The sequence below is a fragment of the Dipteris shenzhenensis genome, chromosome 33 (genome assembly GCF_047967505.1).
Source record: "Dipteris shenzhenensis isolate YYH24624 ecotype China chromosome 33, Dip_SZ_1.0, whole genome shotgun sequence".
Lineage (NCBI taxonomy): Eukaryota > Viridiplantae > Streptophyta > Polypodiopsida > Gleicheniales > Dipteridaceae > Dipteris > Dipteris shenzhenensis.
This window is the reverse complement of record NC_141628.1, coordinates 34,526,411-34,545,042: the sequence shown is the minus strand read 5'-3', so window position 1 is coordinate 34,545,042 and position 18,632 is coordinate 34,526,411. Positions and strand designations below refer to the sequence as shown.

General features: G+C 44.4%; 1 protein-coding gene across 2 annotated transcripts in view; it reads right to left on the bottom strand.

Moving 5' to 3' along the window:
• Positions 1-18,327, bottom strand: part of LOC147880024 (uncharacterized) — a 47,643-nt gene extending 29,316 nt beyond the window's left edge. For both annotated transcript variants that reach the window (XM_087372000.1, XM_087372001.1), the window contains exon 1: positions 17,769-18,327. In XM_087372000.1, the coding sequence (XP_087228126.1) occupies positions 17,769-18,021 (253 nt within the window). In that variant the 5' untranslated portion in view covers positions 18,022-18,327. The remainder of the gene's footprint in view (positions 1-17,768) is intronic.
• Positions 18,328-18,632: the final 305 nt, after the last annotated feature.

Genomic DNA, 18,632 nt, shown 5'->3' with positions numbered 1-18,632 from the left:
GGAGAGACAATGCTTCCACTCACATTTTCAAGATCCTCGGACAGAGGCTCTTCTATTTGACTCCTTGATTCAACCAACAGACATGTATGGCAACCCTTGTTGGAGGCCAGACTTCTCAGACAAAGAGTGGGCTCGAGTAGAGCAACTACAAATTCTCATGCTCTCAAGGATGATTCAGAGCAAGCTATTGGTGCCGCACCATATCATTCAAGCTGAGTTAGGCACTTCACCATTGCAACTAGATGCAACCTTTCAGACTATCACCTATCTACACCGAGTCAAACAGTATGGATCTTACACATCGCGGTGAAATAGATGGAGGAGACAAGAGAGGTTGATATGCACACACAGAAGTACTGATGGGTCTCACAAATGGAGGAGACGAGAGAGGCTGGTATGTGACATGGATGGGTCTCGCAGATGGAGGAAACGAGAGAGGCTAGTATGCACAGACACATAAGTGGTTCAAGAGATTGGCTCCGCATTAATAGATTGCCTCCTTTTTAGTACAGCTTAGATGCTCCATCAATCCCACTTGGATAGCACAAGGTGAACCAGGTCATCCGAGAGGACCTCTTACAGCTAGACACTTTCAAGACATGGTTGGAGCCGAGGGAGCTTCCAGGTTCTACAGAGTACATGCGGATCCACCTACATCACTCACCGAGGATCGTCATTGGGCAACCTTTCAAGTGTCCTCACACCAACTCCGTATGGAGGACGGATGAGCCGAGGGAATACCCAGAGAGTGTTGCATATGCAAGCTATGTGATCAACAAGAGGTAGGGTCAAAGGAGCACTTCGCATTCAGATGCCCCATGTACTATGAGATCAGTGGTCGATATCACTATCTCTTCAAAGACGGTTTTAGGCCCCTCTCCAAGCTTCTTTCATACCCAAGCCACGGGTGCCTTGTTGCATTCCTTCATGAGGCACTTCGGCACAAAGCGCACCTACTCAAAGTGCAAAAACAGGCCTTCAACACTCAAGCATTCCTCCCAGAGCAAGATTACAGAGTTTTTTCACTTAGACCGTATGGATTACACGGTCCCTGACGAGAGACACAACAAAGACCCAAAGTCTGGGACACACCATACTCGACAATGGACAGACACGCACATTACACTTAGCAACCTCCCATCCTTGTTCAAACCTGGAGCATGGCTCACAAGAGTTACAATAGGTCTAGTTAGGAGTAGGTCATCACCAAGAGATCATGACGAGCTACGTCCACGGACAACTGCTAGCGCTCCATCACTGACTATACATCCGCACGACCTCGTTGTACTCCTTCCGAGCTCCCCCTGACACCTACACCATTATGAGACCACATTGTACTGATGAGGATAATTTATTTATTTTTTTGCAAGAAAAGTACTTCATTAGGTATGAATAAAAACCGCAGAGCAAGCTCAATTGCGGGAGTACATCATGTCAAGCATGAGAAAAAACAGCTCAGAATGAGCAAACAAAAATCCCAAGTGGCGGCTGAAAATGCCACCTCATCCCTGAAGGAGTCAAAGAAAAAGGACAATCCTTCCAGACTCTAAGAAAAGCAACCCTCTTAGCAATAGCAATCCTGGAGGTTCCCTATATGTTTGCATAAATGGCCATCAAAGTGTGTATAGTATCTGCCTAGATACTAGCCATAGTTTGAGAAGGGTGAACCTGGGAGTCTTCCAAAGCCTCTGTACATCTGGCTCTCCAAATATGCCATGCTGTAATACAAGCCAGAATCTCCCAAGATGTGTCTACAAAAGCGTGGGGAGCTCTAAATGGAGTAAACAAAACATCCCGGAGGAAGCATGACTCCACAAAGTGTCGTCGAACAAAGAAAGTTGTGTCTGTGTCATGTTCCTCGAAGAAAGCCTGTGGACTAGTGAGTGACAACCAAGTTACTGATCCCCCCGTCATGAAGAAGGGTGCTCTATGAAAAATGCAAAGTATCCTAGCAACACCCTTCAAAATCGTCCTCGCCTGAGTGCACTCCCAAAGACAGTGCTGCACTGACTCAACTATTGAGTGGCATCGAGGACATGTAGGGTCAGCCCCGAACCTGGATCTCCACAGGTTCACTGCAATCCTTCAAGGAATAGTAAGCCAAATGAATAACGTGATTTTCCTATTCCTGAGGGATTTTCAAAGTCTCCTTCAAAAGTTTTTCTGCATCTGTGCAAAAATCTGAAAATTATCCCAAGATGTGTCTACAAAAGCGTGGGGAGCTCTAAATGGGTAAACAAAACATCCCGGAGGAAGCATGACTCCACAAAGTGTCATCGAACAAAGAAAGTTGTGTCCGTGTCATGTTCCTCGAAGAAAGCCTGTGGACTAGTGAGTGACAACCAAGTTACTAATCCCCCCGTCATGAAGAAGGGTGCTCTATGAAAAATGCAAAGTATCCTAGCAACACCCTTCAAAATCATCCTCGCCTGAGTGCACTCCCAAAGACAGTGCTGCACTGACTCAACTGTTGAGTGGCATCGAGGACATGTAGGGTCAGCCCCGAACCTGGATCTCCACAGGTTCACTGCAATCCTTCAAGGAATAGTAAGCCAAATGAATAACGTGATTTTCCTATTCCTGAGGGATTTTCAAAGTCTTCTCCAAAAGTTTTTATGCATCTGTGCAAAAATCTGAAAATTATCCCAATGAGGAGCTCTAAAGGACCTCCAACCTCTACAACTGAGCTGGAATCTCTTGGCATTTCTAATCGTGTAACGAAAGAAGGGGATGCTCTTCTCTCGGTGCCCTGCATCTATCCACTCCTATTCCCCTAGATCCCACTGTAAAGATCTAATAGGGAACCTCCATACAACCAAGCCTGCAAGATCCAAGAGCTAGGAGAACGGGGTCTGGATCAAGAAACCACTGTGAGTCTCTACCCATCTCCATGTATCCTGCAATCCTGACAGACTGAAAAGGAGCCCCCAAAAGAATGTTCTCTGAAGATCTATGGAGTCTGCCTCTTTGCATGAACCTGAAAGACAAGGGTATCCTCATGTGCATCCCGCAAGGCTATAACCTACAGAGGGATACCTGTCCTCAAAAAAGCCCCCAACCAAGACTCCAAAATAGGCAAATGGTCTGTATCCATCCACTCCACTGGTACGGCTGCATCTATCTATTGCATCCTGGCTGCACTTCCTCTGAGGTGACTAACTGAACGAGCTCTCTGATCCTCAAGAAGCATCCTGAAAGCTTTCCAAGCACCCACCGTGGATGCAGGTCCCAACTCCCCATCTAGACCACTGCATATAGTGTGACATGCCCAGTGATCTGCCATGCTCATCTAGTATGCAATCATTGGTGATGAACAATCCTCATCACTAATCCAGAAACCATTGGATTTGTTCCAGTTAATGTGAGCCCCTGCTGCAATGCAAAACAAATCCAAGGTTGTCTTGAAAGAGGTGAGTGTCTGTGGAGTGGCATCCAAAAAAATAGCCGTGTCCTCTGCCAGCTCACTATCCAACAACTCCTCTTCATGTCTCAACGAAAGTCTTAGCCCAAAAATATCAACTTGAGCTCTAATATAGAGACTCATAGCTTCAACCACAAATAAGAATAGAAAGGAGGCTAGAGGGCATCCCTCTAGCCCTCTAGAGCCACTACTGATGATATATGACTATATTTTCTTATAACTTAGCACTCAGCATGGGTGATGATACTCGCTTAGTAGGTTCACCCCCCTGCTTGTTGTATCAAATTTCCTACTCGTTTCATAGACCCATCGGTCTTTCATAGACTTTAATAAAATCTCTCTCTCTCTCTCTCTCTCTCTCTCTCTCTCTCTCTCTCTCTCTCTCTCTCTCTGTCTCTCACCCCTGCCCATGCGACCACCCCATGCCTAAACCTATTCTATGGTCAACCCCCCCGATGCAGTCCTCATATGGCAGGTCACAAGTGGGAAGGTGATCAATCCTATTCTAACAAACCTTCACCTTTACTTGTGTGTACATTTGTAAGTGAGATCTTAGTAGTGAGAAGTATTGGCACCTCATTCCAATTCTAGGAAAAATAGAGTGCTGCCCTATTCTCTCACACCATGACAGAAGGCAACACATGCAGCACCTTTGATAGTTCACCTTATGATAGACTAGCTATGCAAGGCTGTCACAAGGTGAAAAAGTAAAAGGTGTGGTATGCCTCTACTCACTGTTATGACCATTTGGTTAAAATATCTCCATCATTTTGCTAACGTCAACAAAGGTAGACTTAGCCACCACTCATATATCCCATCATTGGAAGCAAGTTGAAGACCTTCATGACTACCTTAGCAAGCAATCATCTCTCAAAAGGTTTCCAAATTATTTTTCCACATCATCATACGGAAAGAGTGTCTTTGTATTCCTATTTGTGTTACCAACTCCAAGCCCACTCCAGGCTTATCACAACAATGTCACCGCTATTTGCCAAGACAAAGACTATTGGAGATTGTTAGTCGACTTTAAGAATACAACTTCTGCCACTTTTCATATCCATTAATTTTCTTTAATAGTTACTGGACAATTAATCCATTTATCCAAGAAGATCATACTTCTTGTGCTATATCACCTAGATAGCATAAGCAAATTGTTTTGCTGCTTTAGCTAATCCCATGCACACTCCTTAGCAAGATGTATTATGGATCCTATACCTTTTTTGTGGCACACTTGAAAGGTAAAACTCTCTTGTTTTATCAAAGCTCAGTTGCCACAAACTTGGTAGCATTATGGTGGAGAAAATTGTCAATATTTTATGAGTTCAATCTTCTGCATATTTCTAGACAACAGAGACATGGTGTAGTTTGAGCCTCAAATGCCTCCTTAGTTCTAGCGGCATATCTTTTGCATAATATTTGTAAAAAGAAGCAGCACGTCAAATTATCAGCAAGCATGCATATGAAATCATAGAAAAAAACATTCAAAAACATTACCTCTTATAACATGAAAACTTGAAAAACACCATAAAATAATAGAACAGCATCAAACAATTATGTAGATGACATGAGTTATAAGAGCTCAAGAGTGGAAGTATGAAAACCATCAATGATATGAAAATTCAATCAACATTTACTGAGAGGATGCATACTTCACAATCAGGTAAGAAGCTAAAGTTATTTCAAATTCACTCATGTTAACCATTAAGAGACCTGCCCTTCAGCAAAATAGGGGGCATGAAGAGATCAACCTCTCCCAAAAGAAATTTAAGGCCCTCTGCCACAATAAAAGGATACAAAGCAACCAAAGCTTACACGAAGCACTCCCTCAGATCCTAAGCATTCTTTGTTGCCACCACAATACCTGAGGTCTACAAGCATGAAACAAGGTATGTTAGGTCTCTAACAATAAATATCAATCATGAATGAACAAATAACATGAGTCTAACTTGCCATCTTTTGCACCATCCTAAGTATGTATATTAAATGGAGGAGGAACATACTCAAACAGCCAAAGGAAAAGGCAATGCCCTCGCACATCTTTATGGTAACAAAAATGCCAGGGCTGCAGATAATCAAAAGAATGTCTCTTGATTCTCACAAAAAAGGACAAATGCCATTATTGCCACATATCTGGTCACCATATTAGTGAATGCAAAAAGGGGATTGCTAAGGAAAAGTGAGAAGCTGGTAATGGCATTGGAAATGCAGCCACAATTCCTGACACAAAGATGAGCCTGTCACGGGTATCCTCAGCCCGTGGCATGCTGGACTGCCACGTGGACTGCCATGTCAACAGGCCACGCAAGCAGCCACATCAGTAGGCAGCTATGCTGTTATGCTCTAGCCGAGATAGCATGACCTCGGAAAGATCGGTGGGCATTTTCTCTTAGATGACTAACTTTTGTAATAGTTAATGTGCGTAAATGAAATGGTCAAGAGAAGTAACTGCCAAGGTCCTAGGTGAGGGTGAAATGGCATTGACTAGGTAGTTCTGAGTGCTGAGGCCTAGGTGCACCTAAATGTGCAATAATGCCAAGGGGCAAGTGGTTTTAAATGTGCCCCAAGAGAGGGGTAAAAAGGTGCACCAAGTGGAGAGGCTAAAATGATGACATTTGGCAAGGAGAACTATCTAGGGAAATGAGGGTCTCGTAAAATAAGCATGAGAAAAATAAAGGAACGAACGAATTCGAATATCTATGATCCACGAGAGTTAGGCTGGGTGGAACAAAAGAAATGCCATCGCCCGTGATCTGTATCAACGTAGGAATAGAGATTCAGGACCAAGAGATAGAGTCTTTGATAGTGGACCAAGAGATAGAGTCGTTTGACAGTTGGTATCAAAGCCTTGTTGAGAGAGCAAGGGACAAGTGACGGAGGCTGTGCGTGAAGGGACCAGGTGGACGGGCGTTTTTGTTTGGTGTTCTGCTACGACAACTGGCGTAGGCGACGCACTGATCGCAACGAGGCTCCGCAACGAAGTGTTGACTGTTCGTGGCTGGACTTAGGGGTCACGTAAGGCAGCAACTGGTAGCAGGTGGAGCACAGAGGTGACGTGGACGTTCGTTTACGTAGGCGCAGATTTAAATTCCAGATCGTGCGCTGTCTTACGGGATTAGGCCGTCGCTAGTAAGTTGGCGCATAATGGAATAGACTGCGCACAGAAGGATTCACTGGCTGTAAGTTTTGGTTGAACGGCGTATACCTGGAAATCAACGGAGTATTCCGCCTTGACGACTCAGAGAGGAATTGGTCCGTTAGATATTTCAGCCGTTGCAAGTACAGTGTCAAATTTTGGCCAGGCGATTACTATTTTTACAGCTTGCTGTAAAAAAAAAGGGGATACGTATTGACGCCTTTGCAAAAAGCGACTTGGAGAAAAGATTATAGACGTCACAGTCTGCATATGAACATCAAAATTGAGTACGCTGTGAACGATTAAGACTGAGCAGCCGGGATTGTTGCGAACATCCTTCGAAGACAACCAGGGAGCATCTTATCTCTTATATATATATATATATGTTTCAGGTTTTCAGTTTGCAGTTGTTTATGCCTGTACAGCAAAAGGGGATTTGAAGTGTTATATACCTTCGGAGTTTTCGTGTGAGAAAAGAAAAAAAAAAAAACCATTTTCCATTGTGAAACTATGGAAGCAGAAGGGCAGAATTCTAGGGTGAATCCTAGTGCGTCTAGAGTACAGTCTACAAACAGATGTCACATCATGCTACACCTACTTTGATCGGTAGAATTTCGATATTAGAAGATGCTTTACAGCAGATTATGAACCAGCAGCTTCAAGTGAATGCTGGTCAGAATGAGATAAGGGAGATGGTACAAGCCTTGTCGGCTAGACCGTCGAGAATTGATAAGGGCAAAGCTCCAGCAGAGCCAGAGCCCAGTGTACATTCATTAGAGCGCGCAAGGGTCAAAGTGCCCAATATCGCTAATTATAGACCGGAGAAGCACGCTGGTCGGATGACCGAGCGCAGCTCTAATGTGATCGAGGTTTGGTTACACAAGTGGTAAGAAGCCTTCGCCATTTGTGAAATTAGATCCGATCTAAAGAAAATCCGTGAGGCCACACACCTGTTTATTGAGGCAGCGGATAGATGGTGGATAAAGCAACAGAAGGATCAAGTTGCTCCTACCACCTGGGAAGGGTTTAAAGCTGAATTTAAGAAACACTTTCTCCCACCTGATGAAGAGTCCCAAGCTTGGGATGCTTATAGAAATCTTCGTCAGAGGAGTCTGTCGGTGGCAGAGTACACCGACAAATTCACGGAATGTGTCATGAAAATAACAAACCCTCTCCCTATGTCGGTTCAGTTAAAAGACTATATCTATGGACTGAACGACAAGATCAAAATGGAAGTTCGGGCTAAATATGTGACTACATTAGATGAATCTATTGCAGTAGCCCTGAATTATGAGGATGCCAGGGGTAGGTCTGGTGGATTTGTGCAGGCAGGGACTCAATATGAGTACCCGAAAAAAGGGGGAGTTCAGAGGAAATGGATTTCAAAGACAAGTGTCTCGCAGCGAAGTGGCCAAACCAAGCAGGTGAAACCGGTTGAGGGACCAGTAAAAACAAGTACCACCATTGGGGTGAAAAGGAAAATAACTCCAATGGCAGCCCGGGCTTGGTCAAAGTCCTCGTTGACCCCTGAACAAAAAGAGAAAGCTAGAAAAGAAGGATTGTGCTTCGGCTGCCTTCAGCGACATCAGTGGAAGGATTGTCCACTGAATAAAGACCGTCGCACGGCTAATATGATAATATCTGAATGCGACGTGGAAATGCAGGAGAGTCCCAATGCGGAACATATGTAGATGCAACTGGCGGGACCTTCTCAGAGGTTAGTACCTTGTCTGTTATGTGTATCTGTTGCTAAGTTAGTGACGAGTGCACCTGATAACATCCTATCTAAGCCCGCAGCAATGGGGTATACGGCCTTTAATGATACGGAGTTAATTAAAATGAAAGGGCAAGTGGCCAGTCATGATGTCATTGTGTTGTTTGACTCGGCGTCAACTCACAATGTGATTAACTCCAAGCTCGTGAAGAGGCTGAAGTTAAAAACAAGCCCATCTGACTATGCGTATACAGTCAGAATGGCAGATGGAAGTTCAACTGAAGTATGGGACCAAAGGGTTACCCAGTTGGAGCTTCGGATTCAGGACTATGCTGAGAAGCTTGATTTTGAAATGACCAAGCTTGCTCATGCAGATATAGCCCTGAGTATGGCGTGGCATTCTAGAAAGAATCCAGCTATTGATTGGAAAAAGCACGTATATCAATTCAAGATGAATGATGTACTTTATGTCTTGCGAGGTGAGAAAGATATACCTCAGGAACCGTTGGTTTCCGTGATGGAAATCAGAAAAGCTCAAGTAGAGTTTTTATTCCTTTGCACAGCATCGGTAGAGCCGGTTGATGATTCTTCGGCTAGCACCAATGTTACGCAAAGTGGTGAGATGGCCTAGCTGGCTAATCTTATAACAGAGGAGTTCTCTGAATGTTTTAGGAATGAACTACCTTATGGGTTACCTCCAGAGCGGAAAGTTCAACATAAGATTGAACGTCCCGGAGGCAGAACCTATAAATAGACCTCCCTATAGAATGAGTTTTGCTGAAGAGGCGGAGGTGCGTAGACAACTGGAAGAATACCTCAAGTTGGGGCAGATTCAACCAAGTTTCTCACCTTTTGCTTCGCCAGTGATATTAAAGAAGAAAAAGGATGATACGTTTCGCCTCTGTATAGATTACAGAGCATTGAATAATATCACTGTTAAGCATAGGTATCCGATGGCTCGGATTGATGATTTGCTAGATGCATTACATGGAGCCGTGATTTTCAGCAAGATAGATCTTAAGTGTGGCTACCATCAAATCCGGATTACAGCCAAGGATGTGCATAAAACCGCTTTCAGAAGCAGGTTTGGTCATTTTGAGTTTTTGGTAATGCCCTTTGGACTTACCACCAATGCTCCAGTGACCTTCGTCATGCTTATGAACGATTTACTACGTCCGTATATCGGAAAGTTCGTAGTACATTTTATTGACGATATCTTGATATTCAGTAAAAGTATTACTGAGCATCGTGAACACTTAAGAATGGTGTTCAGTACTTTGAGGAAAGCCAGTCTTTATGTGAATAAGAAAAAAACTATACTATGTATGGTTAGGCTTGAATATTTAGGGTTCATAATTACTCCACAGGGGGTAGAAATGGATCCGAAGAAAGTGGCTGCGATACTAACTTGGCCAATCCCTCAGAGTCTGACCGCGTTGAGATCATTCTTGGGATTTGTCCAGTTTTATAGAAGGCATATCAAAGGATATTCCGGAATAGTATCGCCATTGATTGATCTGACCTCAGATAAAGTACCTTTTATTTGGGGACAGAATCAACAAGAAAGTTTTAACACCATAAAACAAGCTGTGGTCTCAAGACCGGTGTTAAAAATAGTTGATCCCCAGAAACCGTTGTTCCTAGAAACCGATGCAAGTGGCATTGCGGTAGGAGCAGTTCTCCTTCAAGAGGGAAGGCCAGTAGCCTTTGAAAGCAAGAAGCTTTCTCCCTCTCAAAGGAATTGGCCAACTCATGAATTGGAGTTGTATGCTGTCATCCATGCTTTGAAAACATGGAGGCATTATTTGTATGGTTCAAAGTTTTATGTGGATGTGGATTATGATACTCTGAAACATTTTTGTAAACAGCCTGACTTGAGGGGCCGCCAAGCTAGGTGGGCAGAGCTCATGTAGGAGTTTAATCTAACGATTCGGTACCGAAGAGGAAAAGACAATAAGGTTGCTGATGCGTTGTCCCGCATTATGCACAACCTGAGTTTCACGGTATTAGAGAGTGCTCTAATGACCGAGATAAGAGAAACTCAAAAAGTGGACAAGTTTGTCCAGAGCTTGTAGCCTAAAGCTCATGTGTTAAAACCCGGGGAAAATGAAAAGGATGACCTGGCATCCAGAAAAGGCCAAACTTATGCAAGATATACCATAAGGGATGGTATGCTAGTTAGAAATGGCAAGGTTGTAGTACCTAGTCAGAATGATCTCAGGCAGAGAGTCATTCGACAGTGCCATGATAGCCCGTGTGCGGGACATCCAGGAGTCGAGAAGACATGATCTTATGAAGCGAGATTTCTTTTGTCCAAAGATGAAAAAAGCATATTCATGAATATGTGACACGGTGTTTCTCGTGTCAGGTAAGCAAGGCCGAGTGGGTGAAGCCACCCGAACTTTTACAGCCCTTGGAAATACCACTAAGTAAGTGGGAGAGCATTTCCATGGACTTTATAGTGGGACTGCCTACGACACAAGGAGGGTATGATTCTATCCTTGTGGTGGTTGATCGTCTAACCAAGATGGCTCACTTCATTCCGACTAGAGAGTCTGTTAGTGCCCCGCAAGTGGCGGATTTGTTCATTAGGCATATATTTCGTCTGCATGGATTACCTAGATCCATAGTGTCAGACCGAGATGTCAGATTTACCGGTCATTTCTGGACAGCGGTATTCGAGACACTAAGGACTGAGTTGGGAATGAGTAGTGGGGATCATCCTGAGACGGATGGTCAGACGGAGAGAGTCAACCAGACTTTAGAGGATATGCTGAGGGCATATGTGTCATTGAGGCAACATACATGGGACAAGTGGTTGCCATCGTTGGAGTTTGCCTACAATGATAGAAAACATTCCTCTACCGGATTCAGTCCGTTTGAACTGAACTATGGTTATAGACCAGCAAATCCAACTATAGTTGGAGTACCTCAGAAAGTGCCTAGTGCCGCGAACTTTGTAGTTCAGATGCGGGAGATGCTAGCACTTGCGAGAGCTAATATCCGCCAAGCTATGGATAGAGCCAAGGTGTATGCGGATGAAAACCGGTCTATAAGAGTATTTAAGGAAGGAAAAAAAGTTTTTCTCAGAGTTCCTTCGCACTCGAAGTCGTTGACTTCAGGAGAGTGTGCTAAGTTATCACCTCGATACTGTGGGCCGTGGTTAATTCTAAAGAGAATAGGCAGTGTAGCCTATAAATTAGAATTGCCACAGGGGTGTAAGGTGCACCCGGTTTTTCATGTTTCGCGCTTGAAGAAATTTTTACATACAGGTGACTCACTAATCGAAGGTGTGGTTTTGTTTCAGGAGATAGAGGATATTGCAAGGCGCAAACCAACAAGGATCTTGGACCGAGGAACAATGCAAATACGAAATCGGAAGATACCCACGGTGTTGGTTGCATGGCATGGTCAGCCTCTATCCGAAGCTACCTGGGAATCCGTATATCAGTTGCGAGAGTGTTCCCAAATTTCATCATCGAGGACGCTGATGCTTGAAGAGGGAAGGAATGTTATGCTCTAGCCGAGATAGCATGACCTCGGAAAGATCGGTGGGCATTTTCTCTTAGATGACTAACTTTTGTAATAGTTAATGTGCGTAAATGAAATGGTCAAGAGAAGTAACTGCCAAGGTCCTAGGTGAGGGTGAAATGGCATTGACTAGGTAGTTCTGAGTGCTGAGGCCTAGGTGCACCTAAATGTGCAATAATGCCAAGGGGCAAGTGGTTTTAAATGTGCCCCAAGAGAGGGGTAAAAAGGTGCACCAAGTGGAGAGGCTAAAATGATGACATTTGGCAAGGAGAACTATCTAGGGAAATGAGGGTCTCGTGGATAAGCATGAGAAAAATAAAGGAACGAACAAATTCGAATATCTGTGATCCACGAGAGTTAGGCTGGGTGGAACAAAAGAAATGCCATCGCCCGTGATCTGTATCAACGTAGGAATAGAGATTCAGGACCAAGAGATAGAGTCTTTGATAGTGGACCAAGAGATAGAGTCGTTTGACATATGCAGGCACCCACATCAGGAAGCCCTGCAGCCTGACACAGGGCCATATCAGCAGCAAACGCAACTAGGCCATGTCAGCATACAGCACCTGCAGCAGACACATCAGCACCTGCCGCACCTAGCAGGGGTGCTGTACAGCAGGCACCATGTGAGCAGCCATGTGGCAGACTGCCAGTGACTGCCCAGGCACAACCTGTCTGGTCGGGCAGACCTATGCCTGGGTCAGCAATCAGGACAGGCCTGTGTCGAGTATTTCAGGGCCCAAGGGGGCCTATATAAGGGCAGCCCCTTGGCCATTCCTCCATCCACAATTGCAAGCTGTTTTGGGGCCTCAGTTCTCAGCAGCAACATCAGGGATCAGCGGCAGATCAGGCCTAGATCAGGGAGCAGCAGACCTGCCCCATCCTTGGCATCTACAGGTTCATCTATAGATCCCAATTCAGCTCCAGACAGCATGCAGCAGGGGTCTGTATCAGAGCAGCCCCTTTATTCCATCAGTTTGACATTCCTACAGTGAGGATTTGGTCCCCTTCAAATGATACTTCTCTAGTCTTTTACAGTGAGCGTTTATTTCCTTCATACAGTATTTATTCTTTCAATGTATTCAGCCCTATTGAGTGGACAGATATTCCGTTGTTTATTTCCCTCTTCTGAGGCCCATTATATTCTTCCCTCACACTCGCACTCACTCCACAATTCCACTTGTGTTTTGAGCGCATTTCAAGTAGTAGTGAACAAGAGAAAGAGAGAGAGTTAGGCTTTCTCCCTGCTACGTTGGTATCAGAGCTTCAGATTTTATTTCCTGAGATAGGGGCATTCACTGTGGGACAGCTGGTCCAAACAAGATCCGGAAAGGACACCATGGATGCCAATGCCAAGTCCAACCCCAGTGTGGAGGATGAAGCAACTCCTTGCAGCCCTCCACCACCAAAAGTACCTCTAATGATGGCAAAGGCCCTGATTACAATTTTCATCATGATGCAGACCATGATGCAAACGCAACAACAGCAGTCAAAGAAATCTCTTTACTCGCATGATTCAGCTCCCAGAGATGCGGAATAATCGTGAGCAGGCCACCATAGAGCGCGAGAGAGCAGCTTAAGAAGCCAGGGACCTAGAGAGCACACCACTCGGGAGGAGAAGGCAGAACAGGACAGTCATCTTCTTAGTTCTCTACTCCGCACACAAGGAGAGGGGGGGAAGGAAAAGAGTTCCGCGGCCCAAAAAGCTCAATTCTCTTCGATATGATGGTAAGACCAAACCTTTATTGTGCATTTCGTGGCTCAATCAATTCAAAAGCTATTTTCAAGTTGTGCCTAAGAACGACAACAAGAGATGTATTTTCACATAGATGCACCTCACAGGCGAGCCGATCACCTAGTGGCACAAGTGGCAAAAGGACCACTATTGTGATGCAAACAAGTAGACACCTCATTATGGGTGGACATAGTTCATGACATCCGGACACGGTGCTTGCCACCTTAGTACCTGGATAAGACTACAAAGTCAATGTTTAGAGATGTGCCAAAGGGACACAAAGTCAGTGAATCATTACGCCAATAAATTTACTCAGCTGTCCATACAATTGCAATAGGAGGAACACCAAAATCTAGGTAAGTTTCTCCATCGTTTGCATATAGACATCTAGTGGTATGTCAAAAGTTTCAGGTGACTTCCATGTTGCTCTTGACTTGCTATCTTGAAAATGCACCATTCAAGGCATTCCACCATCTCTTGTGCGTAGTGGAAACCTGGGACTTCTTGATTTTGGATCCTTGACCCTTGTGCATGAGCTCGAAATTTTGTGCAAGCTCATATGCACTCTCAAAATCTTGTGGCCTTAGCCGCTCTAAAGATCTCAGGGTAGATAGACAATCGACCACTTAGGGCTGCACCTACTCAAGCAACGTATATCATCTTGGGAACACGATGGTGACACCAAAGTTGAAGTTCAACTTGATTAGATTATCAAAACCAAGGCTTGGATACCAAAATCCTAGGCTATGGATCAAATATATACCTAGATTAATCCACGAACATCCTTCTCTCTTTCTCTCCCTCTTTCCTCTTTTCCAATCTCTCTTCTCCTCTTTATCCCCTCTTTTCCCTCTTTCCTTTCCCTCCTCCTCTTAAAACACAACATAGTGCAGTTTCAATCTCATGATAGTCACTCATAAGGTTGAAAACCATAAACTCCATCATGCATAGCAAAGACTAGCTACTATGACATCCCACTAATGTCATCAATGCCCAACAGTGGGTGTAGACCATAGTATAAAAATATGCTCTCACACATACAAATCCACACCCACACATACTTGAGCATCCATTTATACAAAGTCTTCGTACAAAGTTTCTGTCGACACTCCGAAGGTGAAGGGTAGACTCAGCCATGATGAAGGCTAGCACTAAAGGAGAAGGCTAATCAAAAAGTAGTCCAAAATCTCTTCATTCAAGCTACAACTACTTGTGAAGTCTAAATGATTTCATTTTAGTCTCTCCCAAATGAGCATCTAAATCGAGCTGATAGAGTTCATCTCTTGGATTAGAGATATAATACTTCAACCTTTGATTTCAGTAGTTCAAAGGGCTAACGTCAAGACCCCCAACAAGAGGCGCTACTACAACAAGACCAAGACGTTTTCCTCACGAGTCTCCCTCCGTTCTCATCACCAATATGATCGAAGGAGATCACATTGAGCATGTTTCTGGATCATCACCCTACAACAAGCACTTAGCATACTTACCAAAAAATAACAAAGGAGCTTGAGATTCAGTTCCCTCGGATTAAGATTCAAGAATTAGGTATACCACAATCAGCCCCCTCCTTCCAACATATTGGGAGGGCTTTCCCATATCCTAGTTTGAGCATAAGGGGATATCACGGGCATCCTCAGCCCATGGCATGTTGGACTGCCATGTCAACAGGCCATGTAGGCAACCACGTAGACAACCATGTCAACAAGCCCTACAACCTGCCACATCAGCAGCAATGCAAGGCCACATCACCAACAAGCGCAGCTAGGCCATGCCAACATAACCCCTTCAGCACACAACACTTGCATCAAACACGTAAACACTACAATGGCACTTGTAGCAACCAACAAGGGTGTCATACAACAAGCACCACATGGCACACTTGTCTGGTCGAGCAAATCTATGGCTGGATCGACCACCATGGCAAGCCAAGATTGAGTATTTCAAGGCCCAAGGAAGCTATATAAGGACAGCCCCTTGGCCACTTCCTCCATCCACATTGCAAACTGTCTTAGGACCACAATTCTACACAGCAACATCAAAAATCAGCAGCAAATCTGGCCTAGATCAGGGAGCAGCAAATCTGCCCCATCCTTGGCATCTATAGGTTCACCTGATCTCGGTTGCATTTGTCAGCAATACATGCAGATTTGTCTTCCACATTTGATATGACAAATTTGGCCTCGTTATATTATTGCTTGGGCATGAAATATTGACATCAAGATGATGATATTGATATATCAAACAAAATATGCCAAGAAAATCCTTGAGAAGTTTGGTATGCAAGATAGTAAACCAGTGGCAACTCTTGAGCCTCGTCTCGAGTTGAGTGAGTTTGATGAGGTATACTCCCCACACAAAACACATATTAAGAAAAGGGCAAGATTGCACATATTAAGAAAAGGGCCAGATTGCACCACTTGTGTAAGGATAATTGAATTAAAAAGACACACATTAAAGCAACTGGGCTTGTCATAAGTTCCATTCAACCACTAAGACAGCCCTAAGAACAATCCATAACACAAATGGTAAAGAAACTCATCAATGCAAGGTGACGAATTCCATGGAAGAATCAAAACCATGATTCCACAAAAGGTAAACCGTCGACCAAGAAGCATATTACAAACCTCTTTTAACACACAACGAATGATTGCCCATGAATACTCATATTGCATCCACTCCTTTAGCTCTGAGGAGGAGAGCCTTTGCATTAAAACTAGGTTGCCGTAGGCAGCCTTCCCGTCATGGCTCTAACTCCAAATTGGTCATGGATCCTCACTATTATCCAATTGGGGTTTCAGTAGCAAGGCAGTGAGCTTTGTCCAACAATTACTCAATCAAGTGATGGCAAGAAAGAAAACATGCAATAATCTCCCTCCTTCTGTAATAGATTTGCGGGATGAATAAATAAAAAAGTATGCTTTTGGGTCAAATTTGGAAGGAGTGTTTTAGTCCCTTAGATCAATCTAAAATCAAGGGCCTAAAATTGCACACGTGGCTTAAGGAGAGCTCACAAAAGTTTGCTTTTCTAGAAAGCACGTTTCAAACCCTTGGATCTTCATAAAGATCAACGCCTATAATCACGACACATGGCTTAAGAGGGCTTAGAAAAGGAAAACTTCCTTCTAGGCTGCCTACCGTAAAGAGTGAAGCTTTCCCCTTGGCCAGTTTGGCCACTTTTGGCTTGACCAAGTCAAGCAATACATTGCAGACAGACAAACGTTTTTTTTTCTCATCGATACCCCCTTTACTCTCCACAACCTTCCCATGCCTCTCAATATTCAGCTATTAAATCTTAAAGATTCGCTCTACTGAGGTCTACGTAAAGCTTAAGGTGTAAGTCCTACCCTATAGGTCATACAGCTACATGCCTTCACCTCCACCTACAACCACCAAATCTTTGATACCTTAACCTTGACTTGTCCTCTTACTAGCTACTTTCTCAATCCCATTCATTGGACAGCGCTTATCACTCCTTAACCAATCGAGGGTGGAGGGAGAAGGACTAGAGACCGCCTTACTCTCTCACGTGCAAAGTCTCTAATCTCACCCAGCACTCCGACCATGGTGACGAGCAATTTAAAGAGGCCAAATCTTCAATGCTATAACAAAGAAGAATAAGGGAACACGTCTGCAGACGTAAGCACGTGACATGGCAAAGAGTAAATCTTACAACCATTGGAAAAAGCTAGAGGGAACTTTGTGCGTCTCCATAAGCAAACCTCATTATTGCCATGGTCAACTTCCTCATCTTGAACGCTCACCAACCCCTTATTACGTACAGGGGCAAATGGCACAGCTTGTCGTAAGACTCTATTCCCACGATTGGTATGGTTTTGTTTTTGGATGAAATAATTTTTCCTATTATAAAGAGAATCCTGAAAACAACGAGGCACCCTTAGAACTGCAGACCCTCTCTACAAAAGGTGAATTTTCAACACCTAGATGCAAGCGTGCTAAGGAACCATGGCAAAGCTAGAACGATATGGATTAAAGAAAGTGGGCATCCACTTGGCCCTGGCTTTTTGCACCGCTGCACTGTAATCCATGTATCTTTCCGATGTTAAAGAACGTGCAAGTCGTTGGTTTGAAATCGAATATGTACTGCACCTGACAAGCTGTTATAAAAAACGAAGCACGAGGATCGCATGCTCCGCCTTACAGCTCGCAATTAATCAAAACTAAATTAGCTATCAATAATCAATGTCACTGAGAAAGAAAGAGCGTTGCTTACAAGGAAGTTCAGAGAGCGCCTTGTAACTGTAGTCGCGAAGCATCCAAGCAATCAGAACCGTGATAAGGAAAATGGAGGCGTAAATGTAGCGCACGAGCATCCGATTGGTACCAACGCAAGAGCGACCGACGCAAGTCTCAGCCATGCAATCGACACAAGCTTCTGTGAGGCAGTCTCCACAATCGCGGTCAGCGGAGCTTCGACGGGTCGGGCGTGGTAGTGCTTCCATTGTGCCTGGGGGGTTGGTCTGCATCGTTGAGCGTGATATAAGCAGGAAGCGAGAGCTCCGTTTTGCAAGCTCCGAAGTTCTACATTGGTTGAGGCGGGATGGAGAAGACGTAAAATGAAGGTTGACGTAAAACAAGCTTGAATTCAGGGCATTGATGTGGTGCAGGGGGTGATTCAAATTTGAGAGGGATGAAATTTAACAGAAGATGCAGTGATGAAGGTGACGGAAAGGTGATGAAGCTTCTAAAGAGGACATCCGGCAAAGATTGACTGTAGAACCATGGGACTCACTCCTGAGTATGGTTAAGATGGGGAACTTTGAAAGGAGGGAGAAGGACGATTTAAAGCTGTTTTTCCTTCAGCCGAGTTGAGGGAGGAGGGTGGTGTTTCCCGAAGGTTGTTTCCTAGCTTTCTTGGCAATACCTCCCTAAGGGTGAGTGCACACGCCACCAATGGCGGCTGTGCACGCACGAACAATCGTGTGCAACCACAGAGATGAGCTTTGGAGTGTAGCAGTTAACGATTCAGAGAGGCATTGATGGATTGGCTATGTCCAGGGTTCTTGACCATTGTGCAGTGGGAGCTGCAAGGTTCTGAACCATTGTGCAGTGGCACCCAATTGTGAGTAATCTCGCA